Source organism: Sprattus sprattus (assembly GCF_963457725.1).
Source record: "Sprattus sprattus genome assembly, chromosome: 4".
NCBI classification, from domain to species: domain Eukaryota; kingdom Metazoa; phylum Chordata; class Actinopteri; order Clupeiformes; family Clupeidae; genus Sprattus; species Sprattus sprattus.
In genome coordinates, this window is record NC_137923.1 from 14,403,162 (window position 1) to 14,430,986 (window position 27,825).

General features: G+C 41.9%; 2 protein-coding genes across 2 annotated transcripts; both read right to left on the reverse strand.

Annotated features, from left to right (window-relative positions):
• Window positions 1–3,630: 3,630 nt before the first annotated feature.
• Window positions 3,631–10,838, reverse strand: cyp4v2a (cytochrome P450, family 4, subfamily V, member 2a; the record flags this gene model as incomplete). Its single annotated transcript, XM_080836178.1, is given in 14 exon segments — window positions 3,631–3,641; window positions 5,479–5,589; window positions 6,186–6,288; window positions 7,397–7,414; window positions 7,416–7,485; window positions 7,487–7,568; window positions 7,795–7,852; window positions 7,856–7,867; window positions 7,871–7,928; window positions 9,491–9,543; window positions 9,547–9,560; window positions 10,056–10,073; window positions 10,076–10,105; window positions 10,703–10,838. Coding segments are annotated over 14 exon segments (774 nt in total).
• A 2,473-nt stretch (window positions 10,839–13,311) lies between these two features.
• Window positions 13,312–21,505, reverse strand: tlr3 (toll-like receptor 3). The gene is made up of 5 exons (XM_080838053.1): window positions 21,361–21,505; window positions 19,993–20,459; window positions 19,300–19,494; window positions 16,237–18,059; window positions 13,312–15,045 (listed from the first exon to the last, which is right to left on the reverse strand). The coding sequence occupies exons 2-5, from the start codon at window positions 20,434–20,436 to the stop codon at window positions 14,799–14,801; spliced, it is 2,709 nt and encodes a 902-aa protein (XP_080694179.1). The 5' UTR covers window positions 20,437–20,459; window positions 21,361–21,505; the 3' UTR covers window positions 13,312–14,798.
• Window positions 21,506–27,825: the final 6,320 nt, after the last annotated feature.

The window sequence follows — 27,825 nt, forward strand, 5'->3', positions numbered from 1 at the left end:
GTTTTTCCTCCAGTCTGCGGAGGAGGGAGGGAGGAGAGAGGAGGCGGGTGGCCTAACCATGCCACGATTGTAAGGCCTGCCAATTTGTCAGTAATAACGGAAACAATGGAACTCCCTGATGATTAATATCCCACAGGCTCGAGTCCAGAGGGATTATATGAGGGTGGAATAAAAAGAGCTTGGGGATTAGTTTTAATTAAATCTGCCCAGTGAGGTTGCATTTTGCTTTTGTTGCAAATGTGAAACAAACACATTGGTCTGTTTCAATGATTGTGTAAATCAATCTGGAATCAAATCAAGTAAACCAGAGTGGATGAAGAAGAGAGAGAGAGAAAGAGAGATGAGAGGCCAAGTAAATCACTGAAAAGGACCTGGCTCAGAAGCAAACACGCTCTAGAAATAGCTTTTTAAGTGTTATGCACGCTGCCAACCTGCCAAGCTCTCCTCTAGGAGTGTATGGGCAGAGGGACTCAACATCAGGACACTGAACAAGCAAATTAAAGTCAGTCAACCATAACCTTTGCTTCAGTTGTAATTCATTAAGCTATGCCTGATTTTTAGTAGGCCTACATATATGTATGCCCCAAATATACCAGGAAATACTTTTTTCACTGTTGTAAGACTGAATTTCAGCCAGGATTTCGTTCAGCCCACAGCACTGAAACGCCTTACTCAGGGTGACGAATGACCTGCTGATGACAGCCGATGCAGGATCACCCTCACTCCTCATCCTCCTGGATCTGACTGCTGCATTTGACAAAGTGGATCACACTATCCTCGTAGAGCGCCTCCACACCACCACTGGACTGTCAGGCTCTGCACTCAAGTGGTTCCAGTCCTACCTTTCTGGCAGGACTGAATATGTCTCACTGGGAAGATGCAAGTCTAGACTGCTCCCTGTCTCCTGTGGTGTTCCACAAGGATCGGTCCTCGGCCCCATCCTCTTCATTATCTACATGCTCCCCCTCGGTCGTGTCATCACCAGGCATGGGATGTCCTTCCACTGTTATGCCGTTGACACACAGCTGTACATCAAAACTGCCCCAAGCCCCTTTTCTGCCATGTCATGTCTCACTGCCTGTCTTGGGGAGATAAAGGCATGGATGAAAAACAACTTTCTCCAGTTAAACAGCAGCAAAACTGAATCCCTTCTTGTTGGCACTCCACACCAGGTTCAGTCATCCTAGATAACTCATCTCACCTTGACAGTCAGGTCATACCCCTCTCCTCCACAGTCACTTATCTAGGAGTAAGGTTTAACCCTCACCTGACCTTTAATGATCATATAAAGCAGTGGTTCTCAAAGTGGGGGGAACACTCTACAGGGGGGGGGGGGGGCGCGATGTCGCAGACGGAGAAAAAAAACACCGCAGGCCTTTCACTGGTTAGTGAAAGCTCCCTCAGTGGCTAAATGCAAGGTGCTGGACTGACACAAACAAATCAAATAGTATTTTCTTCCTGATCCCCCAATCAAAACAGAGTCTTATCATTTGAACGCGAGTTGCAGCTAAGCTTCCGAGTATAAAAGTAAACGCAGGCAGGGATGCAACTGCCCAGTGTCAGAGGGGTAAGCAGCAACAATTTTGGCGCCCCCCCCCCCCCCCCCCCCCCCCCTTTTTTTTTTTGCTTTATTCATCTTCCATCCAACCAACTCACTACTCGTAGCCTAGTTCTAACTGCTTGTGTGTTCAGCGGTCACGGTCCCTCTTCTATGTCAAAATTCTATTATGGAATCTTAAGAGATGAGGCGCCTACTCTAGCCTCTTTAGTCCTCTAAAATGTGATATAACATTAAGGAAATGCAGAAATTATTTAGAAACGCACAACAGTAGCTACATATAGAAAATACCCCAAACATTTTAATATTATTTTTTTTTTACTATCGCTTTGGCGCCTCCATGGGTGCGGCGCCCCTATGCGCCGCATACAGCGCATACCCACTTTTTGCGCCACTGAACGCAGGCATGGTACGCAGTCCACTGCGAGAGGGGACTAAAGGCGGCTGCATGCTACAGCGTTGGGGGTTACCGGTTGCGCAAAATTTACTCGGTGCAGTTCATGCTCCCAAAGGTTGCGCGTGTTGTCATGAGCCTGCCATTTGCCTGGCAGATAAAAAGCAGTTTCCCTAACAGAAAGTCTGAAGCTTGAAGTTCTTTTCAAACCTTTGCTTGGGTAGCACTGTTAAACTGAGCAGACATGCAGACTACATTTGAGTAATCTCATCACGTAACATTCGTTTTCTAAAAACAATCACATAGTATTGCATGTTTTACTGTGGTAGAAAATACGTTAGCTTAATGCTAACGTATATGGAAAATCCTATAGACACCGCGCTAGGTATTAGCATCAAGTAATTCACGTTAATGTTTTTGTATGAGCCTGACATTTGCTCTGCAGATAGATAACAGGTTCCCTAACAGAAAGTCTGAAGCTTGAAGTTCTTTTCAAACCTTTACTTGGGAAGCACTGTAAAACTGAGTAGACATGCAGAATATTTTAGTAACCTCATCTCGTATCATTCGTTGATAGAATGCAGGCTGCGAGGCTCGCGTAAGGGCTTACGTAAAAAATGACGCAAGTCTAGAAAAAGGGGCCGACGCACGCAAGACGTAAGAAGTCGCGCAAGGGTCGCGCAAGGGGCTTGCGCGGCCTCTTGCGCTTGCGCTTACGCTTACGTAAGGAAGCATGAATCAGCCTTAAGCGATCACCCTCTGCGACGACACTCTGCAGAGTTTGTTCGATTTCTCTTGTTTCCTTTATCATTCAGATACGCATTACTTAATAAACAGTCTTTTTAAAGACTCATTCCTTCCTTAGTTATACCTTGCTGCACTTGCAGTAGGTCTATTCGCCTAGTCTAAGGAGTAATTTGCTACACAGTTTTTTTACAGTAAAAAGCTTGTAGCCCTGAGAGCTAGCCTTCTAGCTAGCTAACTTATTCCAACTGCAGCTAGCCCTTTCCCCCTACCTTTACATGTTTTGATCATCCACCGTGTTGCAACGTCTGCAATTTGCCTATCTAAACTTACAGTATCACAGCGACCCTTGCAGTTATATCAGTAACATTAATGATTAACACTACATCAGGGTGCATATCTACAGGGGATATTTCAGTGTTAAAAGAATCTCTACAGTCATCTAGACATATATCTGTTCAAATTGTTCAATAATTCAGTTGCACAAAAGCATAAAAAATGTCTGTCAAGTCGCTCATAGGATGCCTAATGATCCAAGACTGCTTGTGCATCTACATTATCAGAGGACTTATTGATGCCATCATCACGCTTTAATTAATAATGTGCGTAAAGGATTTATGCAGCCTAATTAACTGCCATCCTTAAATCACTGCTTTACAGGACACCAACTTTGCTGGCTGTAAATGTCTTAGGGACTATCATATATCTGAGTTAATGGTTATGCGGTTACTAGGCACACTACAAACTTGGATGAGAGATGGATATCTATAGTGTTCAGGACCTGTGAAGTGTTTAAGACACAAGCATACATCCCCCAGACAAACACAAAAACAAACACTAGCCCCCAATGATCAACAAGTCTCTACAGTACCATATACTAGGACAGGCTCTGATGTTACCTCCAAATCACCTTATACAAAAATGGTCGGACATCTCACCGGCACCCTGCACACATACAGTCCACACTCCTGTAGACATAAGATGCTTTCACATCCTTTTCGCTCTGGTCAAGTTTATCTACCTTTTTTCAACTTTCCTGCACGTCCTGCAGTCATCATTACATTCAGAAATACACACTTTATCTAGATAACCTACATAATCTATGCCAGTGGTTGTTCATAATAGCACTATATTGCACCAGCTTTCTCATTGTTTTATGTCTAATATTTTTATGAGTGAAAACTATTTGCTGTTAATGTTTTGAAGGTTCCCACAGAGCAAGCCTGGCATGTCATCTGTTTTCTAAATGTGTGTGTGTCTGTGTATAAACTGCAAATCAAACACAACAGGGGTGTAGTCAGCTGAGTTATGTCTGGAGGGCAGAAATATAAGAGAGAGGAGAGAGCTACCAGAGGAAGGGAGGGAAGGAGGGAGCAGAGAGCTAAGAGGGAGTCTATCAAAGCATGGCTATATCAGAGGCTCCAAGCTGCACAACTGGTCCGATAGTGCAGGGTGCTTAGTTAAGGGAACTCTATGGGCAGAGGGCCTTTTTCATGAAGTTAAGGGAAAAGGCCCACTGAATCTCCACAAAAAGGGGATCAGGCTCATGTTTCATTGGGATGTTAGGAAATGCAGATGGTTCCCAACTGAATAGTTCTCCAGGAACAAAAGTAAATTACGTAATGTAAATGTAGATTGAGGAAGTAAGTCGGTCAAACTGAAGATTCAGATTTTAGTCACTATATCACTCAAAAGAACTGAGATGGCAATCAAACGATTTGTTTTGATGCTCTGCTGTGCGGCGCAATGCCAAGCTGTGCTTTTGTGGCTGATGATTTCTTCAAGGACTCCAATGCTGTCTGTAGCAATCCGGAATCCGTGAATATGTTAAGTCTTGTGTTGTGTTGAGTTGTGCAACGCAACGCACTGAACTGTTGTGCTCCATGGTGTCATTAGATTGAGCTTTTTATGATCTATTGCTGTAATGGGATACATTTCTGGTGTGGGCTAAAAAAGAGGAGCCCTGGGTTGTGTTATGACGTTACTCTAATGGCGAATAGTTTGACCACTCCATGACTAACTGTGTTTTTAAATCACCTTCTCCTCCACCAGTGCGAAACTCTGTCACACACACACATCGACTCATGAATACAGACACATCTGCCAAAAAACATACATACACACTGATACACAACTGCGTGTATACTGTCCCACACTAAAGCACTATAGCTTACAAGATTAAAACAATACAGTAAATTCAATGTAAATTTGGTTAAACTTTACACTGGATTTGCAGACAGTCCTCATTGACCCTCATAATGGCATTATCACTGTCATTTGAATCAACTGAGGATTACAAACAATTTTTTTTTTTACAAACCTTAAATGTAGCCTATATACAGTATGTTTCCATAAATGGAAATAAGTATAAATAAAATATTAATTATTTATATAAGATATATATAAAATAAGATAAGTGTATATAAATCAGACTGCATCCCTAGAGGGTGTCCTAGGTCTTCCACAGAGCTCTGGACGGAACTGCTCTGGGTCTGGGAAGCGTGGGTCACGGTGATGATGATGGCATTAGCTCCTTTGGACACTTTGAAGCCATTTACAGGAAAGGGAAATCCAGTTAAGGAATGATAAGAAGGAATACATTTGAATGTGTATATGTGCCTCCCGTGTGTGTGGGTGTGTGTGTGTGTGTGTGTGTGTTTGTGTGCCTGCATGCGTGTGTTTGTGTGCCTGTATTTCTGTTTGTATATTTGTGTGTGTGTGTGTGTGCATGTATTACTGTTTGTCTGTGTGTGTAGACTGAACACACTCCAGTGTAACTCACAAATTCTGCAGGCAAAGAAGGGCACAGAGGGGAAGAGTGACTCCTTGACCACACACTCCAAGTACCGCAGCTTCTTCCGGTCCTCAGTGTTGACTGGCCGGTCTTTCTCACCTGTGACAACAAGTGGCCACGTGAGGTACACCTTACGCCATCACATCTCTCTCCCTCACATACCCACACACACACTAAAAAATATACACAGACAGACCATCTGTCTACTTATGCCTCCACCCCCCGGGCAGAAGCCGTTAGTACAGAACAATCAAAACTTTATCAGCGATATTAAAGGCATCCATCAATTCAGTTTTTAAGAGGTGCTTTGAGTCCAGGGCATTTATGAGGGGAGAGACACAAACAGACTGCTTCCTGAGGCCTCCTGAGATTGCTTACAGAGATGAATTACAGCAAACTGGGCACACTAGGCACACTACGCAGGAGAAACTTTCAGTAGCCAGACAGAAGTAAAGTTTCCAGTAATGTCTTAGTGAGTTGCTGTGAGAACACAGTAAGACCTACAGTTTTAAAGAGCAAGTTTTGAAAAGGGCACAGACCTATTCTAGGAGACACATTATTAAATGTGTGTGTGTGCGTGTGTTTAGTGTATGTGTGTGTGTGTGTTGTGTGTGTGTGTTTAGTGTATGTGTGTGTGTGTTTAGTGTATGTGTGTGTGCTTGCGTGTGTGTTTAGTGTATGTGTGTGTTACCTACCAAACACCTCCTGCAGTTCTTGCTGGACTTTACGCTGTACCTGTGGATGGGATCCCAGCAGGTAAATGGCCCAGGTCATGGATGCAGCTGTCGTGTCATGACCCTGCTAGTGGGGTGCATGTAAGATGAATAAACATTAATTTTCATCAACAAGGTAATAGTGCCTTTGCTCATAGAGTGTGGCCATGAAAATGGCACACTGTTTATTGTGAACATGACATAGCCACACACTTTAAGAAAAAAGAAATAGAAAGAAATCAAAGACAAATAATGTAGTACATATACCACAAGGATAGGCACACTCATTTAGTCACCCTCATAGAGATTCCCCACCTTGGAGTGCTCGTCGAAAGGGAAAGGGAAAGGGAATCCAGAGAGATTAAACAAATCCGTTCATCATTCCAGTTGTGATGCCAAACCCATTAGCCAGCTAATCTGTTTTGTCTGTGCTGCAATCATAAATAACTTTAATCTCACCGTACTGCAATGCTATGAATATTTAAACTTGAGGAATGGAGATCAAACTGATGCATGTGAGTGAGTGTGTGTATGTGTGTGGGCGCACTGCGCATACTCATGCAGGAGGGTTTTGCCCTTGGCAGCATGCTAGCGGAACAGAGCTACTGATGAAACATCCTGTTTATAAATACAATATCTATGTGATCTCTATGAATATCAAATTACTATTTTACAGAGCACAGTGCAAAAAAGAAGCACTAGTGAGTGCATCTTTTGTGTGAAACAGACCAACAACATGAACATTTCTCCTCTTTCCAAGGTACAGTGTCCATGTGCTCATCAAAAAAAGAAAGAAAATCCATGGGCTTGTAGAGCATTGACAGGGCAAGAAATAGGCACTGCTTTTTGTCCCTCCTGGTCTTTGCGATCTTGCATTTTCACAAATTCATACAAACCGAAGTACTTCCTGCAACTGCAATTGCACGTTACAAAATATAAATTTTCTCCCAAAAACTCCACAAATGTCATAGAATTTCTGCTTTATTTTAGTTATTTTTGCCCACTATAATCACACGGCCCCTTGCAAGATTCTGGTGGAATCAATTTTTTTTGAAAATCCCACTGGAAATGGAAAACAAACTAAAATTAAAATCATCACAAGATCCTGGAGGGACTGTGCTTGGCTGAATGTTTACATCTGTATGTTTGAACTTCCTACTGCACTTTACCTTGATCTACCTAAGTCCACTGACCTCAAACATGAACATGAAGTACTTCTTCCTGGATGTCCCTGTGGGTTAGCTTGTTGCCATCCTCATATATTGTCTTCAGCAGCATGTCTTTTCCTCATGCCTTGGTCCGATTTGCTGTCCAACTCAACGTAAGTGATATACTCCGCCCTCTCATAAATGACCGGGTGGGCATTTGCAGGGTGCAGTTACTGTGCAGCAAGCTTGATAGAGTGCAAATATTTTTCAAATGATGAAATGTAAACAGGTAGACTACTTCTAGTCACTCAGAATGCAAAATTTGTTTCAAGTCCAACAAAGCAGAGGTAGGTCAAACTCACTCTATTCACATATACTTCGTCTAGTAACAGTCAAGGTTTAGGTTATATGACAGGAAGTGACCTTGATAGGATTCTACATACCACCAACACTTTGGATGAAACAACGAAGGACTTTCAGGCTCTTGCTGTGCTCTTGGCCTTAGCCAAGGTAGTTTTACATAAAATCTGGCCAGTACCCGGTCATCCTCTGTCTTGAGGTGATGATGTCACTCATTCTATCAGCATACAGGTAAATAATCACAGTTAATATTGGTCCCATACCAGTGTGTGACATCCGGTGTACCCTAATATTTATCTGGTTGTTTTGAACTTCTAAATATCAATATAAACAGCAAAATTGTTAGTGGCAATGTTCATGCTAATAGCATGTTCATAAATGCATATAAAAATGTCTTTGAAACCAGCACACATTTCATTTGGTGTGGATATTAATACAAATATCTATGGATGCGTGGAAAATATTTCATTTCATCATATTTCTAATTTCCTAATTCTAACTAAATAACTTTTTAGCTGCCACTATATTTTTGCAGCTTTTCCAACAGCAACTTCTTTGGGGGGAACCGGCTCTCCTTGCACTGTCCTGTGATGGACAGCGTTTAATGAGGTGAGCTTGTGGCTTTTACTCCACTAAAGAGCCACGCCCGACACAACAGAGCCACTGAGTCACGATGGCAAACACCCCGAGCCAGACCTCTCTGTTTGCACTGGCTTGAATCGATGGCACTGACTCTTCTATCCAACTTACACGGCACATAATTGGCATTTCTTATTACAGAGGGACGGCAGCAGACTGCTGAGCAGATCTGGCCCCCGTCTGGGGTGGGTCACAGCGGAGCTGGCCACAGCCTCTTCCAAAGGTACCATCTATCAGGGAGGCTTGTCTGGGGAGTTAGCCACCTTTATTCTACCAGATTAGTTTTACAGGGCCTGTCTTTACTACAGGGGGTGTCTTTACTGTCCAGTGGATGTGAGATAATGATATCGTCTGCTTACTGACTTAATCTGTTGAGTGCTATCAGGCACTGATATGTATGGTCAATTAGGATGGTTTCCAAAACAAGCATCGGTCTCTATGGTGACTATAGTAACACCCACCTGCAGTGCCGGCGTGAGCCTCCTGTCGGCCTGGGGGAAAGATATGGCAAAAGCATTAATATAGTAAAAAACATGGGCCTACTTTTCTCTTTCTCTGTTTGGGTCTGTTGCCATGATAACCATCAGATGATGACACAGTGGATTTGCCGACATGGGGGTGCTAGCCTCAGAATGACACACAAAGTGGACACACTCTTGGTGTTCTCTCTCTCTCTCTCTCTCTCTCTCTCTCTCTCTCTCTCTCTCTCACACACACACACACACACACACACACACACACACACACACACACACACACACACACAAGTGGACACGCTCTTTGTGTTTCCCGCCTCGCTTTTTGTGTTTTTCAGGTACCGTTTATATTCTTTCCGTTTCTTTGTTTTGTACGTGTTTGTTACACCCTAGACACCCTAAACCAAATCAGAATCTGAGAACTGAAAGAGGGTAACGCTTCAATGGGGGCAGGGCATATATTGTAAAGTGTCCAATGGTAATTATGTATTTTAATGAGAATGTGCCCTTAAGCAGTTAAGCCACTGGAATAGGCTCAAGAAACAGTTTACTTTATTAGACAATTCAAGTCAAATGTCCTGTCCCTGCCTTAAAGCACTGAATTTGTTTATTTTGCAGAGACCTTGCCTAAGGTTATTTTTTGGCCCCTCTGGGCCCTGCTCACCTGTACTCACGGCGAACATATTCCGAGTCATAGTTACTCTGGGCATAGATTTTCTACCCGAAAGCTGTTTCTGAAATAGATTTATTCAGCAAAATATTAATATCCTCGTGTTGACGTTCAGATTTTGTACCTAAACTAGCTATATGGTATCGTCTTGTCACATGATCAAATAGAGACTTGACATTGGACAACAAGATACAAATGCCCCAGCAATCCTCATTGCATATCTGTATATGACATAAAATCACATGAGTTATGAAAACCATTACAGAGATGGGTTTGCCATTTCGAGAGCATATCATAATGTACTCCCAGCATTTCTTACAATTCATCTTTGATCACAGGCGTGTTAACATTGCGTGCGACAATATGAGACAGTCACTTCCGAGAAACGCATTGTTGGAGGGCCTGCTATGCCTAAGGGCCCCTCCTCCCCACGGGTCCCAGTGCAACCCCACTTTTTGCACTGTCTATAGTTACGCACCTGCAGACACACACATACACACATAAAACACACATACACATGCACCCAGACACAGTGTTTTTTGTATAAACAGGGTCTTACCACAGATAATATCCAAGCACAGAGTGTGATGTGGTTGAAGCAGTTGAAGGCTCCATTGCACCTCCCCCTCTTCGTTCATCACCTCCAGAAACTCCATCAGGACGGAAAAGTGGAAAGTGGGGGTCGGCATCTTACAGCGCTGGCCCCTTTTATCGACCGTACGACACCCCACAGTAGCAGAGATATGAGTGGGAGAGTCTTTACCATTCTGGAAGTGATGCCAATTAAAGCAATTTGCACTATGTAGTGTTTTGATCTTATTTCTGTAACTGTTATCTGAGTGTGTGCCCATGGGGATGCCCCAGCCTGGAGAGAGAGGGGGAGAGAAGAACTAGACAGGTGGTATTTACTTTTGATGAATGACACAGTAACAGGTTAATATTCAGCTCGCATCAGGGAGCTCCCATCATCCCATCCCACCATGTATCTCTTGTAAATGTAGTCCCTCCTCTCCCTCTTCCTCAAGCCCCCTTATTTTCCTTTATTTATTTACTTCAACTCGATCAGATTCCTCACCCACACATTTCTACACATTTGCCCTATCCAACACACTATCTCACTTTCTTGCTTCTCTCTCCTTCTTTTTCTCAGGCATCCCCCATCCCCTCATCTCACAATCTCTCTATCTCTCCATCTCCACCTATCACCTCCAGCATTGGATTTTAATTGCAATGAGTTGTCTGATCCTCCTATGCCTGGGATCGGTTTCATCTCCTTCCACTTGCGTAGGTAACTGCTCAGGAGCTGATAGGCGAGGTATGAAAGCAAGGCGATGATGGCCATCGCGACCAGTGAGGCCGCCGTTTAAAGCCCACAACCAGAGCCATCTCTAGGGCAAATAGCTAGGAAAAGTAAGAGAGGGAAGCAAGCACGTCCAGTGATGGAGGACAATTTGGTCCACTATTCCATCAGCTTGTGAACTTGACTCTAATCTGTTGCCCACTTTTGCTCCGCCTTTTTATGTTAGGCAATGTGGGGAGGTATGGGCATGGCCCCGGGAATAATCATTTGCCAGTGCTTTCAGGTAAATTATAAATACAGATGTTCTTTTCGCAGAAAGGTTGTGGGATAAGGTTCTGAGGTTCATGAGAGACCACGCCACAGTCAGAGTGGCCTGCTGATGGGTTGGGTGGGTCCAGAAGCGGGATATGAAAGGGCAGGGATAACATTCACATCACCACCCTCCTCTGCCGCTGCCACTGCAGTACCTTTGGCATAGTATGAGTTCACTGGTGGTTCAATCCAAAAGATGGGTCAGGGCCAACTGTCACTTTAGAGCTGATAAAGAGTCATTTTGTATTACATTAATTTGGTCTCCATTAACTTCTTTAACAAACGCTCAACCTTACATGCAGCAGTCACATAATTAAAAACTTCTACTGAAGCTCTTTGTCAGCACATAACTGCTATTACTGTTATATCAGAAAGCGGATTAAAAAAATGGGTAATGGTGTGATGATGTGCTACTACCCTGAACAGTGGTGGAGCAATCCTATTAAGAAAGGCAGAAATTACCCACTTGAGGTGTAACTTGGGTGTGCTTTAAAACCAGACACATCATTCCAAGTCACCCAAAGCACTGTTGAGGGATGTCTCTTTCTCTGCTTTTTCCCTCCAATATATTCATCCTAACAGGGCATTTTTCAAACCAGTTATGATGCATTAGTGTCCCACTTAAACTTTGGTGCAGTGTCTGTATTGCACAAACAACTCTTATTGAGGAAAGAGAGCCATAGCCCAAGGCTTTGCACTTCAGCCATTTACCAAATAAGGAATAGAGGAGCTGTTGTTCTTACAATAAGGTGATGGCATGGTGTGTTGTCTGCAGGACAAAATGTGCAGTACTGCTTTATCCATGTAGTCTTACTTTGAAAGAATCTTGCAAAGAGAATACTCACACTGTGTTCCCACCTTTCATGTTTTTCAATCTATATGAAAGGAGTTAAGCACTAAAACCACAAAAAGACACTAGGCCTATATTTTGAGACAAAATAAAAAGCCTAAAGATCCTATCCAAAGGCAAATGCTTTCGATGTTTGATGAGGTATCATCTCTGATGTTAATGTGCCTATAACATACATGCAACACAATGGGTAACCATCTCTGATGTTGACTTACTAAGTGCCTATCAGATACATGCCACACAATTGGTGGATCCACAAATGTGTCCAGTATGTAAATATCTCCAGGGTCTCCAAATTACAGTTATAAATGTAACCTTTTTTTACTTGATTATGGTTCCTATTACTTAACCAGTTCTAACTGCTACACATTAGCCGAGGATAGGCTACAAGTGAAAAATGGGAAACATGCCGACATTCATAGACAGAGTAACTTTATCCAGCGCAGAGATCTGTTTAATAGGTTGAGTCAACCACTTTGGTGAGTTGTGATCTTTATATAGCCTACGTAGAACACTACGTCAAGTTTTTTTTAAAGCTATGAATGGTTATGCAATGTGTAGAACAGTAGATATTTAAGTTGTAAATGAGACAGTGAAATATAGGCGGAAATTGTCAAAAAATACCCTTCTGAATTAACTGGTTAAATCAGTTACTGACTGACATGAACTCCTGACATATGAAAGAGGTCTAATGCTGGCCTAAACATGCAACACACCCATGCTCATCCTACATAGGCTACTAAACTACGAGTTAATTAAACCTCATCAAACAGTGCATCAATAATATCATGAACATAGAAAAAAATACAAAGTCATAACAACATGTGGTAGATAGCCTGTTTGACACATATACCTCGTAAATTTGATTTAAAGGAGAGAGCCTTTCCCAATAAAGGAAATGTTCGTTGGGCTTATTCCTGGTATGGGCGCAAGCTGTTCCCATTTGCGTAGGTAACTGCTGAGCAACGAATAGGCCAAGGCCAAGCCCGTAAGTAAACTTAATATAACGACATACAGAACAGATTCGACTTCACCATAACAGCGCTGCTGTGCATCAGTATGAAAACTCAACATAACTTCTTACATTCTCGTGCCCTCCTCCTGAATGCATTTCGCATTCAAATTAAACATCCAGTACCAGACAAAATGTTGCGGGACAAACATACAAGACCAGGTTAACACAACTTTACAAGCAAATGCAGTAGGCCTAGGCCTATTTATTGAAATAAGTTGTTTTAGACTTAAGGAAAACAAGACCAAGACATGCTAAAAGCGCTACAAAACGCACATCTTATATCTTTATTTATATCGACGTGTAGTTTCTCAAGTTTTACCAATTGGGAGTGAAAGTTTTCAAAATACTCAATCTAGTTGAATGAGACCAACAAAGGATCATTATTATTTCTGTCCACACGGTGGCAGTGTTCACCATAGAAACCAACAAGAATTCGATGATGTATTTCTGAGGCGATTATTGTGTACGTCTTGATTCAGGGGTGACAATGTAAAACAAATCTAACTCCCATGAAAAGACAAACAGAATACATAAAAAACATATGATTATGCCTTCAGAGAAACACTGATCTGTAAATAATTTACAATAGTATATTCTAAGTGCAAAATGAGAGCAGATTAGAGAGCAAATATTACATAGAAGAACATGCGTACACTTGCCTGAGTGCCAGCATAAAAAGAAACACTAGCAATTTCCAGTTTCTTATGTCATATTATGAGTAAGTTGACACATAGGGTTCTTAACAGAACATGTTTAATATCCACACCAAAATAACAAACAAGAAATTACACCAATAATAGCGCACAAAGGGAGGGATTCAAGTAATGGCAAAGGTTACTGTGTATTCTCAATGCAAACATAATACTGTTGCAATATTGCAACATTTAAATGATTTGTCGTATGTACTTGTTTAAGTTAGTTATTATCTTCAACATCAGAGTATTGTAAGAGAGGGGAAAGCTGTCCTCGACGATGATGATGATACTCATGCACAGTCACAATAAATGTTATTTTCTTGACACACATAAGAACCCTGTAGAGATGTTGGTAGCATTAGAGAAACAAACAAAGAAGGCACAAATGTTGTCTTCAAGTAAAAGTTCTACATAGAAACTCTCAAAAAGGCTTCCTATAAGCTGTGTGTTCTATTTGTTGTCTTATTTTCATAACTTTTTTAAGTAAAGCTTAACAAGGCTCTCCTGAGTGGGCAATCCATTTTATTTTGAGTATACTTTTGGCTCCATGCCTCACTGTGTTCTATGTGCAAGTTACTGATTTCATTAGAATTTCCATTCAAGTTGCAGTGACTGGTTGTGTTGTCTGGTTTCGTAGATGGACTGATTAAAGAAATGAAACCAGACTGGCAATGCCACTTCCTTACACACCCTGTCAATAGAAGCACAACACCTTCACCAATTAACCATGCATTAATCCAAACATTTCTGTGAGATACAGTACAACTTTTGTACTATTAAGAATGCAAGTTAACGTTATTTAAATTGAAGTTTAAGAGAATAATAATGTACCATAACCCATAATGTCATAATGTCATTGCACTGGATTTGAAATTGCTTTAATGTGCAAATCATGAAAGCTTTTCCAACTGCCAAGAGAAAACGCATGGAAACAAAGCCCTGTCAAATAAAAAAAATAAACAATTAAAATGCAGGCCCCCAGAACACATTCTATGTTAATGATAACTCTGGACCTGCAAAACAGCCATCACATTTCTGGTGTCAACCAGATAAACAGCTTCCACACCTACTGAGAACAAGTTAGCCATAAACGCAGGCCTACTCCGAGAACCACATGGCGACCTGAGAGATCAACCAAGCCAGCGGGAGCCAGACACCCGGTTGCTGGTGGCCAGCGCCAGCCGCAGCTGCTGGCGGAAGGCAGGTATGCGCTCCCTCTGCAGGGGCCAGTGCAGCACGCAGCGGGGCTTCAGCATGGAGCGCCGCAGCAGCAGGGCCTGCGACAGCTGGTGGTCCTGCACCTCCTGCAGAAACACCAGCACCAGCGAGTCACGGCTGTCCTCCATCAGCTGGTGCATAGCGTGGTGAGCCTTGAACCTGTGGGCGGAGAGGCCATCAAGGATGTCAGCAGTGGGACAATCGAAAATAAAGTTAAATACAATCACTGACATGTGTAATTAGGGTAATACACATACATATCGTTTGTGTCGGTGGAGTTTTTAAATAATGAAAAAAACATATAAAAGCAGCACAAACTATAATTTAATAGCAACAAGCATCAGCATACACTTTTGTCAATGCCCTTTATCAATATCTGAGAGACCTGCTTCTTATTAAGACCCTTTATCAATATCTGAGAGGCACACTTCCTATCAACACCCTTCATCATTTCACATATTGAGGAACCCCAGGTGGCTGACGGCTGATGTTGGTCAATCTGTACACCCTAACCCAACACACTATACACAGAAGGTGGACTAGGCTATAAACTTCGGCCTATCACAACATCCTTTTAGAATACAAGCATACTTCCGTAGAGCTTCACCTAATTACCCACATTTCTAAATAGTAAATACATTTTAAATATGTCTATTTTCAATGAAGAAAGTGTTAATGTAAGTATCCTCTTTTTGGAATTTGGGTTTCACTGTCATGGTATTGCTCACTTTAAAAATGACTTGCAATTACTGAATTTATGGATGCCAACATTGACTGTTCAAATTGTAGGATGATATTTAAAAGAGAAACTGGATTATACTTTCTAAATCCAATCTAACATCCATACAGTATTATAACATGTAAATGCATTATTCTTCTGAATGTCACTGCACCCAGTGAGCAACTCTCACATAAAAACTAACAAACTAAAGCCCAGAGGAACTAGAACCTGAAGTATTTATGGGGAAGCTGTCAAATACAGCCGGGTGGCCTTCAGCTATAATATATTGTTCTTCCTCAGAAAATCTTATGATGTCTGTAAGGTTGTCAGACTTTTGCTTAAGCACAGACGGGTTCAATTAGGAAATAAAAAAGACAAAGAAGACACGTCAAGTGCATAGACTGTGTTATGCTCTAGTTATAGCTAGCAGGGTAAGCTGCAGAACCAAACTTTGTCTAAAGAACATGCCAGAATATACAACTGAACAGAGCTGAACGACAAACTAATTAAAGTCAGCTCCTCACCAGGAATCATTTAAATAAACAAATATTCTTATCAGACTGTATTACCTGTGTTACTTAAATAGCATTTTTTCAGTAGCTATGCCCTGATATTACTCTCTAACTTACTGTCGACACCAAGGATCCTGCAGAAGTTTCTCTGTGACGACAAATATGATTTTCCTTGATCTTCTCATGTTTTCCACAATGGTTTCTAGCTGTGAGCGGCCTGGTTCAGCATCCCGATCCTCGTGAAAGAATGAGAAATGTTCATTCTCCAAAGGGAGTAGCTGCCGCTCCACCCAACCTGCGTCTTTTGCAGCATGTATGATGTAGCCATCATATTCATATCTCCCTTCCACCACAGCCTCATCCCTGAAGCCCAAGGTGCGGTTGACCAGGATGCTCCAGTAGAACTGGATGCGCCAGCCCTCAAAATGCACCAGGAAGGCAGTGAACAGCAAAGTCAGAACAGCAGTGCTGCTCAGAACGTAGAGAGCCTGGAAGGGTGACATATCCTTGCAAGAGAGAGTTTCAAAGGCCATGACGGAATGGCTGTAGTAAGCGGGTGGTGTGTTGCAGATATAATCCCCTTGGAGGCCTGGGACGCTGGTGTTGGTGGAGTTAAGCCACTCGACGAACCACAGGATGCTCTCACAAGTGCAGTCAAAAGGGTTGCGCTCCATGTGCAGTTTACTTAGGTTTGCAAGTGCAGTATGGAAGACCTGCTTTGGCACTGATGTCACCAGGTTCTTCTCCATCTGAAGGACACGTAAAGATGTCAGATCATCAAATACAGATTCGTGTAGTTTGTCAAGGAGATTCCCACTAAGACTGAGCTGACTAAGGTTGGTTAAACCCTGAAAGGCATCCCTTGGAAGCTCGTCAAGACCATTTGAGTCCATCTGGAGGTTGGTCAGGCTATGTAAGCCCTTTAGGAAAAGCACAGGACCACCCGGGTTTGCATCCTTCCAAAGCCGAGCCAGGTTGTTATGCTGTAGTGTCAGGACCTTCAGATGGCTCAGTCCCTTCAGTAAGCCTTCATTGATGTTGGCAATATTGTTATTGCTGAGGTCCAGGCAAGTGAGGTTAACCAGGGGCTGGAAAGGTGATGGTTCGAGATTCAATGTACCATTGAGAGCCCGTCCCAAAAGAAGAACCTTCAGTGTGGGCACATGGATAAAAGATTCAGGGGTCAGGCTAATCTTTTGCGCATTGAGAAAAAGATCTATTTCCTCAACCTGGTGAAGACCTTCAAATTCCAACCCTGACAATGTCTGGCTAATGAAGTTCCGTGCAAGCAGGAGAGTGGTAAGGTTGCCCAAGTGAGAGAAGGCACCTGGGTTCAGGCGCTGGAGTGCCATATAGGTTAGGTTTAAAGTCTTCAGAGGGGTCCCCGCCAGAGAGATAAACGTCCTATCAGTGATAGTTTTTATCACTGATGTGCTCTGGCTCAGATCTAAGAATTTTAGACTGTGCAGACCAGAGAAAGTGAATTCCTTAACATCTCTCATGGATGTTTTCCCCATGTTGAGATACTCAAGCTTTTTCAATGGCTCAAAGGAATAATTCTCCACATTTCCCTTCACTGCACTCCATAGATTTAGCCACCGAAGGTTCTCCAGCCCCTGGAACGTCCCATTGCTCAATTCCTTCAGGTTGTTCAGCTCTAGAGAAAGAGAGTTCAGATGAGTGAGCCCTTGGAATGAACCATTTTCAATATGAGCCATGTTGTTTCTGCCCAGATCCAACCTGGTCAGGTTTGTGGAGCGGAGCCCAGTGAAGGTGGAATAAGTGAGTGAGTGTTGCTGGGTGTTCTGGAGCGAGAGGTTCCTCAGGGCTGTCCCAGAGAGCTCGTCACACAACATGGAGGTCACCTGGGGAGTGAGTTTACTGTTGTCCAGCAACAGGACTCTCAGGCCAGATATTGGTTTGAGGCAACCTGATTCAATCTGGGATAGAAAGGACATTCATTCAATAATGAAAGTTAGTCATTCAGACAAGAGATTACTACTTAGTATTTTGGATAACTATTCTCAAACAAACAACTGAATGTGTCTCAATAGTAAAGCTTTGACATCTAATAGACTTTCTTTACAAACCATGTATAAGTTACAGTATAAAACTGAAAGGGGATCAAAACTTGGAAAGGGATGGTGCTTTAAAATAATCTGAACATTGTACATCTTTGATGTCATTGGAGGATGGCAAAGTGGCAACTTCATTTAGAGCTTTATTTTTTTACTGAACATTTTTAGTCAAATAAATGTACTACACACATTTAGGTAAAAAAGAGATGTGAATAAGTCAACACACTAGACTTCATGAGGGCAAAGTAGCATTAGTCAAATCTGCTAGATTGATTGGTAATGTTTTATGGGCAAACTTGTCAGTTACCCCTTGTCTTGTATTGACAATTGACTAATGGCACCACGGTGTTGGTGAAAGACAGGGTTCCCACCCATCTTCATAGAGTAATAAATAATTAAATGAAATAATGACATGACATGCTCCTAACTCAGTGCCAGTGCACCGCTGCTCAATACCTACATGGAAAACACTGGAAGAGAAGATCATATTTCATGACCTTTCCAAAACTTTCTATGAATTTCACGACTTTTCCAGGCCTGGAAAATGGGATTTTAAAATTCCATGATTTTTCCAAGATTATCATGACAGTGGGAACCATGGGAAAAGAAGGCATCACTTTTTGGGAAGCGAAAAGGTTGAAAGATGATGGACAACACCTCCTGTTTTCATATTAGCAAACCTGTCATGCTGGTAGGTTTTCAATTTCAATCTTTTTTTAGAATTCATCAGAACTTATTTTGCTGTATGTGGTACATTTAAAAATTGTGGAACAACAAGGTGGTCAAGGACATTATTATTTGGATTTTTTTTAATCTATATAGACATAATAGCCCGAAAACTTCAGCTATGCACCAGGCACAGGTAAAATGCACATGCATGCCCATTTGTCTGAAAGTTTAATGATGTAATGTGTAACTGCAGTTTGTGACTTTATTTCCGTCATAAAATCAACCCCTGTGAATGCAATTACTGCAGCCTGCATTTTTTGCTCTGGGTCACACAATATCTGTGACCAAAGTGCACTGTGATATGCTAATCTTTTCTCTACTAAAAGGCAAATGAATGGGTGTCATTCATTAAAGCCACAACGTTGTGACTTACCTTTCCTAGAGCTGGTATATTAAAAAGCTTGAGGACCTGTAAGGAAGAGTTTTTGAGAAAGGAAAAGTCGTCCTTCCCTAAGGTTGTGATATTGTTCCCCGAAAATGCAAGGGTCACTAGGTTCTCCATCTGGGGTTGATTTCCCAACTTTACAGATGTCAAGCCATTTTTAGACACATCCAACCACGTCAACCTCTGCACACATAAAACAGAGATAGACGGTTACTCCTTCACTCTACAACAGCTTACAACAGGTGCAGTGCAGGGAGGGAAAGAGAGTCAGATTTTTCAGCAATACAATTTTGTAAGCCAACAAGGTTAAATAAATAATACAATTAAAATGTAAACTGCTTATTTCTACTTTAACCTCTGAACATGATTTACAGTTTTTTCAGAACAGTTAACCATTTTAACACTGCCAGAATTATTTTCACACTGCCAAAAGGAGTCAATACTAGTCTTATGTAAACACAGTTTAAGTACAAACACAAGAAACTAATAAATAAGCAACTGTCTAGTATCCATTTATTTTTCTGTGGGTCTAGCAGTATATTTATTTTTGGATCACAAAAAGTTACACCTTTGATCATAGTAAATCTGGATACAAATGAATACAAATTCAAATTTGGTGACAGGGGAACATTCATCAAAATTTCATAATTAAACTGGATTACAAAAAAACACTACCCTTACCTGGAGGGCAACGAAAGGTTCACCTTTGAGCTTTAACTTGTTGTCAGCAAGGTTTAGGTGGGTCAAATTGGAGCATGACTTAAGGTCTTTCTCCTGTAGTATGTAAACCACGTTGTGTTCGATGCTGAGGTTCTGAAGAAAGGGGAGGTTCTGGCACAAGCCAGCACCCAGACTAGTAATGCTGTTGTATCCAACGTCTAGGTGTCTAAGTGCTGGGAAGAGTGCCAGAGTCGCTAGGGTAGGTGTCTTCAGCTGGTTGTGCGCCACATCCAGGCTGGTGATGTTTCTTGGGAGGTCGGAGGGGATTTCTCTCAAGCCCAAATGGCTGCAGTCGGCTCTGCCGTCCTGCACCAAGCAGGTCGTTCTTTTTGGGGTGACACCAAGACATGCGACAAAAAGCTCCATGCATCCCACCAGTAGAACGGGGATTAGAGAACGGTTCATTGTTCAGTCATTCATTAACAGCTCTAAAACAACAAGAAGAAAAATAAGAAAATCAGCCTCTTAAAAACTTCAGGCTATGATAGCTTGGCCAGGGCCAAATAAATCATAGTATTTAATGAATTGCATATCATGTTGTCAAGGTTTTTTGCCCAATTAAAGGCAAAGTCACGATTCTTGCAAAATGTTGTTGATATTTGACTTCTGTAGAAATCAAATGACCTCCCTCCCTTCTGAGCTGGTACAGCAACGTGCTGGAAGGCTGGAACTGTTTATTCTTTGGTCTGAGCCACTACGTTTGTTTTAGACCCGCCTTCGTGAGAGGACTGACGGATGCATTCTGAATTGAATTTTGACACCAGAAGGGCATGGTAACATGTGCAATGACTGCACTGTTTCGCTGTGTGTACAGACTAATGAAACATGTCAATGTGAAATGCAATTCAGTACCGTTTATATGTAATTTGTAATCAAAATGATTCAAACCGAATTAAGAACTGCATATTTGACATATTACATTACCAATTCCGAAATGAATTTTCAAGTTGCACGACCAATTGCATATTGAACTGCCAATTGCAAAATGAACTGCCACAATATAGAGGCACACACAATTAATTCATTAATACCAATGTTTTGTACAACATGTAGGCTAATGCAACACATAGCTTGGTCTTACATCGCATGTGCATACGTCCAGACACGAACACAACACATGTAGGCTCTAAATCTGAAAACTGCGTTAAGGTATAACTAAGAGTGGTCTAGACTCTTATCTATTAGAGAAGGTATGCCTTAAGACGTTCTGGGAAACAACTTACTTAAGGCAATGCATAACTTACGAATAACATAGCCTTAAGAAGGCTCTGGGAAACTCACCAAAGAGTTCTAACAAGCATCCAAGTATATCCCCGTGTGCACTCTTACCTTTAAAACATTTAACTGCAGAAACTATTAAATTCAATATCGGTTTGTTCGGTCAAAGGAGGATGAAGTGAAGCCTGTAGTTGCCTCATTATCACTGAGTACAATGTTACTAACAATGCATTGCAGCAGCCTTAGCAGCGACGCCTTCCTAGCTACCGATTCCTATTTCCATGGAAAGCGAAACCAGAGAGAGAGGCGTGACTGAGATTTCCACTAGACGAATTACAACACTCAAAAAGCTGAGCCTGTCACTGAGCTGTCACTGGTGTTATGTCATCTGTTTCTGAAGGAGAAAGGAATTATCACCATGCGTTAAGATCATAGTTTTTTTTATTTCTAAGCGGTTCTGTACGCCTCTGCCATAATTCATAGCCTATTATTTGCAATTATGTTATCGGGAACTGAAAGTGCCTCACTTCCACATGGTTCAACTGCGTACATTATATTCGGACTACTGAAATAAACCACCAGATCTCTGTTTCACTTCCTGTATCCCTGAAACGTCACTCTACATAATAGTAACTATCCATTCTTGATGTTTGGTACGTTTATATATTAAAACTCAAACGTCAAACTAGGCTTGTTTTAAATAGACTATTTTATCCAAAGGTTAGTTCCCTTTTATTATGTTATAGGGCCATTAACAACTGACATTGATTCAAGGTGCTTTATCGAACCCAAAGCCTAAACCCCCAAGACCCAGCTCAAAAAGGGGGGATCCATCTGCCTAAGAGCAGCCTGGTAGAGAGATAGAGGGGGGAGGAGGCAGGGGGCAAAGAGAATCAGATACAAGCAGATCATTTAATTCATACTTTATGTTCATACATCACTCAGAAGAAAACCAGTTAGCACACATATTGCATAGGCATAGCATGGCATAGATATCGTGAGTAGCTAGCATTGTTAGCATGTGATAGGCTATCTGCATATGAGGGAGAATCCGTGGACCACATACAACCTCATTAAGCGCAAGCACATCCGTGGCCGTTCCAATGACCAAACCGCTAAAGAGAGTGGGTCCATTCACTTGCTTTTCCCAGTTTCTTACCAGCTGGGAAAATTCCCATTCCATTGGCGAAGCCAAATTACATTGTCGTTCTCCCTAATATCCACTAGGGGGAAGAGTTGGAGAGGTAAAGGCAGAGTAACAGCTGTAGTCTAATCATTATTCACATTGAAAAGAAGAGAGACATTCAACAAGAATATAACTTTAAATGCTTTGGCCATTAAGCCAGGTGTGTCTGCATCGATAATGAACATTAAGGAAAATTAAGTTTCTGCCAGAAATCATTAGGGAGTCTTCATAGTATATCAATTACATTTAAAATAAAATTCATAAATGTATTACGTATATATGATAGACCTATTATACCAAAGCTTTTGTTAGCATGGACTAAGCCTGGTCAATCGTAAAATAAAACTATTATTTCTTTTATTTTTAGGAACACATTTTGAATTTCTTTTTACAGACCTGCATAGTCACAGCATTGCATTTACAGTGAAACTGTATGCTGTTGATGTACTTTAACTTTAACACATTAAACTCTAGTCTCAAGGTGTTTGCTGATTAGATTTTTCTCACATGGCTGCACTAAAAGCAAAACCGCAATGTTGCAAAAAAAAAAAAAAAAGCAAATCCGCAGTGTTGGTTAATAGAGTCTTAACATTCCTAATCAATTATGGCATTATGGATTTTTTTGTAATTTTGTAATTAGTATTTCCTTTTAAGCTAAATTATATTTAGCATGCCAGCTGATATTACATCTCATTGCATCTCTCTCCCTCTGTACCTATCTATGTATCAGCTTATTTTTTGATTCCCTGATAACCTGGTCACCTGATCGTGTTGATTCACAGTTATTATTTTATAACATTTTGCCCTCTTTTTTTAAATACCAATATCCCTTTTTAACTTTACATACATTCATTCTATTTGTCTCATGACCATGGGTTCAGTCCATTTCATTCTACTCTATTCAGTCCTTCAGCCCCTTTTCATTCTTTATTTTTTGTATTATTTCCTCCTCTCCTTTCCTCCCTTCTCAGACCCTATCTTCTCCTTTCTCCTCTTTGTGCTGTTTTGATCTAGAGAGCGTGTGTGTGGGGGGGGCGGGGGGGGGGGGGGGACTCAGTCAGCCCTATGCTCACACACACACACACACACACACACACACACACACACTCACATACAAACACACACAGATACCCACACACACACATGCACAGAGAGACTCAGGGAGAGACTCAGGCTGTATAAGCACACAGACAATCCTTTAAAAAGATGTTAGAACATACACACACAATCGCAAAGGGGAATAGTTTAGATAGCAGTCATTTAAATGAAAAGATATCCTTATTTGATTGTGTAAGGGACCGGGCGGTCACCCCACGTTACTGAGATGTGGTTACTAGAGATAGTTGTGAAGAGGAAAAACCACGGTGCACGAGATGATGGTTTTTCGCGCCTCCGCAAACAAGCAGGAGAATTGGAGTGTTGGGTGAGACTGTGAGTATCTGCTTGTATGAGTTATGAGTTAAACGGGGTTGTATTCTGAAACAGCGAGTAAAGGTGAGATGACATGATAATGGATGTAATGATAATAAACAGGTGAACAGTTAGAATCAGAATCAGCTTTTATTGGCCAAGTAAGTTTGCACAAACAAGGAATTTGTCTTGGTGCAGTGGCTCTCAGTGTGCTTACACATATTATACAAAATATACATCAAATATACATCGTGTGTGTGTGTGTGTGTGTGTGTGTGTGTGTGTGTGTGTGTGTGTGTGTGTGTGTGTGTGTGTGTGTGTGTGTGTGTGTGTGACTTCAATGTCTCTCACGCGCATGTGGTCATCAAGAGTAAACTCCCTCCCCTGCGCACGGTGGAAAGGGGAATTCAACTTTCCACAGACTGCAAAGAAGAAGAAATTGTACAGCTTTAATGTGACACATCACAAATAGTCTTTTAGTGGCATATTAATGCATATTAAGTACATTGACAGAATATTCTAAATCATAATATCCTTCAGCATTCTACAGCACATCCTATACAAAATACTGTTAAAAATAGTATGCTAATAGCAAATGTCTACTAAATGGTTTAAAGATCTTTCCACCATTAATAGACAAAGGCATTTCCCCTGTAGTGTTTCAGACATCCTATCTGGTTCTCTCTCTCAGTAATTTCCAGTGTGCTCAGAATGAATCCCCACTCTTTCTCTTCCTCGCCAAAGATCTCTCACCTACCTGTACAACCGGTGGTACATTATTCAAAAGATGACAGAGTGTACCCTGCTCCTCCCAACAGTCTGACCTTTCCTCCTTCTGTTTTCTTCCTTTCACCTCATCTGCTCACTCCTCTTTCATTTGATCTCTCCTGAGAGTAGTCTAGATTGAAACACATGACCCCCACGCTGACCTCTCGGTTTGAGTGTGTGGTTTTCCTTCTCAAGGCCTGTAGGGAGAGTAAATAGTTCAAATACGTGGGACGCCATTGGACCTCTGCTGCCTTAAGTCATTTCATGACAGCAAAACCAGCAGAGTTTCATGCGCTTGTTTCCCCATAAATGCTGGGTTGTTCTCTCCCAGTTACACGTCTAATACGACAGGACGCTGTGCTCCAATATCAGTCACATTTCTTGGATTCATCATGTTGTGTTGACATTGCTCATGTTACAATATCTTAACGAGACATCACAGTAGGAAAAGAGATCTCTAGTCCGCATGAACAGTGTTGGTCTGTGAGGAATTATCACAGTGATAATTTCTGTAAAGCTTGTCTGATCATACCACAGTTTCATTACATTTGACTTTTTCTCTCCACTTGACTGTATGGATGCACCTTAACAGACTAGACACCATAGCATCCCCCTTAAAGGCACACTTCTCATCCCATCCCTATTAAAGGCACACTCCTCATCCCATCCCCTTTAAAGCCAGACTCCTCATAGCATCCCCCTTAAAGGCACACTCCTCATAGCATCCCCTTAAAGGCAGACTTCTCATCCCATCCCCTTCTGCTCTATGACTGACATTACAGCCAAGATTAAGAAGCCCTGCCAGGCAAGCAGCCCTCTGATTGGTTAAGCCCATTACTAATCTCGTTCTAGTTTATGGCCCTTGAGTAAAACGGCATGGAATACCATGGACATAAAATGGAAGATGGGGAAGCCTTTTAGCTGACTGAAGAAAAACTGGTCTTGGTTTTCATGTGGTGAAATTGTCTGTTTAATCTATTTCTGTGGGGCCAAGTCTGGGTCAATGAAGGGTGTTGTCGCTCAGATGCAGTCTTGGTGATTGAGACCCAGCCGTCTTGGAGTGGCATGATGCTCTCAGATTGATCCGTTAGTGATCCACTGCGCTGTGAGCTGCAGCAAAGAAAAGAGATGCAGCAAATGAGATGAGGAGGAGAGAGAAGGGGAGGGAGACTAGATTGGATTGAAATGCCCAAAGGAACCTACACCATATTCCTTGTGCTGTCTATTGGACAGGTTTTGCAACAAGTGAACCAAAGGAGAGAGAGAGAGAGAGCAAGGAAGTGAGACAAGAAGGCCCAAGGGGTCTGAGTATGGGGGGGGGGGGGGGGGGGAGCTTGCAAGTCTTAGGATTGACCACAGGGAGAACTTGATGTGGATATTGTGACAGAAGCCTGTGCTTGTGTGTGCGTGAGCGCATTTCAGCACATGTGAGTGTGCATACATGTGTGTGTGTGTGTGTGTGTGTGTGTTAGAGAATGTTCAGTCATGCAGAAGGGATAACTACGGAGCGGCTACTCTGTCACAGTGTGCATCCGTGCCACATTTACGTGAGTGGTTTCGACCTCTCCATTGCACTCTCCCTGTGCACTTCAGAGGTAACAAGGTAAGCAAAAAACCCTCTTATCACTGTCTTTGCCTCTCTACAGTCCTTATCTCTCTATGTTCTCTCTCTCTCTCACACACACACACACACACACACACACACACACACACACACACACACACACACACACACACACACACACACACACACACACACACACACACAGACACAGGCGCTGCCTCTAGGACTGACACTGGCTATGCAGGCAGTATCAGTGTTACTGTTGGAGTTCATGGCCATGTGCAATTATGGTTTGTATTTCAAGAGAACCATTTGCAACAAATGGTCTACATACAGATCGGCCTCTAGGCTTCTGGACAGCAGTGGTGGTCCGTCAGGGCCTTCAAGGCCTTCTCTGCTGGCCTAAACATCATCAGAAAATAAATGTAATAAAATCAATTTAATTTTAATATTTTCTTTTCATAAATATGAATTAAATTATTCCCCATAGTCCATTGTCTTCATTTCATAGCTTCCAGCGTTGTTAATTTATGTTAGAGCTTTCATCCAATCATATTTCAGCTATCATGTGTTGCCATGCTCCAAGAGATCTTCCCCGAGAACAGAAATCTTCCCTGAGGCCTTCGGAATTCACATTGAAGGCCCGTGTACATCTGATTGGTTATCACAACTGGCTGTTTCAGTTCATTTAAGTTGAATGAACTGAAACAGACAGTTGTGACAACCAATCAGATTTCGAGTTGGCGACATTGGGCCTTCTAGAAGGCCCGGAAGATTTCTTTACCTCGCGTTGAACGTGACACGTAAACGTCCTTTGATTGGATACTGAGGCAGACCGGTGCAGTGCTTCAGTGCTCAGTTTAGCTGGCTAATGCGAAAACGACGTACATCGGTTTCAATGCTTATTATGCTAGTTGTTTCAATTGGTAAGACTAAATATAATTACATTAACCAGCTCAAATAAACTAGTTTACACCAACTTGATAATTCCAGTTTTTGATACAATTACAACGCCATTTTCAAGACGGAACTTTCAAGAAAAACTGGATATCGTGAGGATGGGAAGTTTAATGCAACTGCTTTGCAGGTGGGACAATGCGATGTTTAGTGGACAAACCTATGTCAAGCTCACATAGGCTACTTTCGGTGGACTTAATAAAACTTTGTAGACTAATCCCTGAAAATCGCCTTTTATTTTTAAGTTGTGACAGTAATGTCCAAGCGATCATATAACTGAGAGTTTACTACTCTTAATGTATTGTTAATACGGGTGTATTGATTTTAAATGCTCCGGAAATATTAATAAAGTCTGTTGTACTCGACTATGTTAAGGTGATGCAATGCTCACTTATACTGCCTTTCTGTATAAATATAATGGTTCGAGAGCCATGGCGTCGTAATGATGGTATTAGGAGGTGGATTCACTCAGTTTAACATCGTGTAGGACATCGCTGAAGGCCTAGTCGTGAAATGCACGGACCGCCACTGCTGGACAGTAATGGCTCATTGATTTGTTTTGTGTTTCGCCATTGTCATGTGTGTTTTTAGTCACTGATCCTTTATCCAGAAATCGTCATGTGAGATGTGCTGGATGTGCCTGGCTTGTTCCCTAGTTGTGAGTTTGTGTGTATCTGTCCTGTGTTTACAG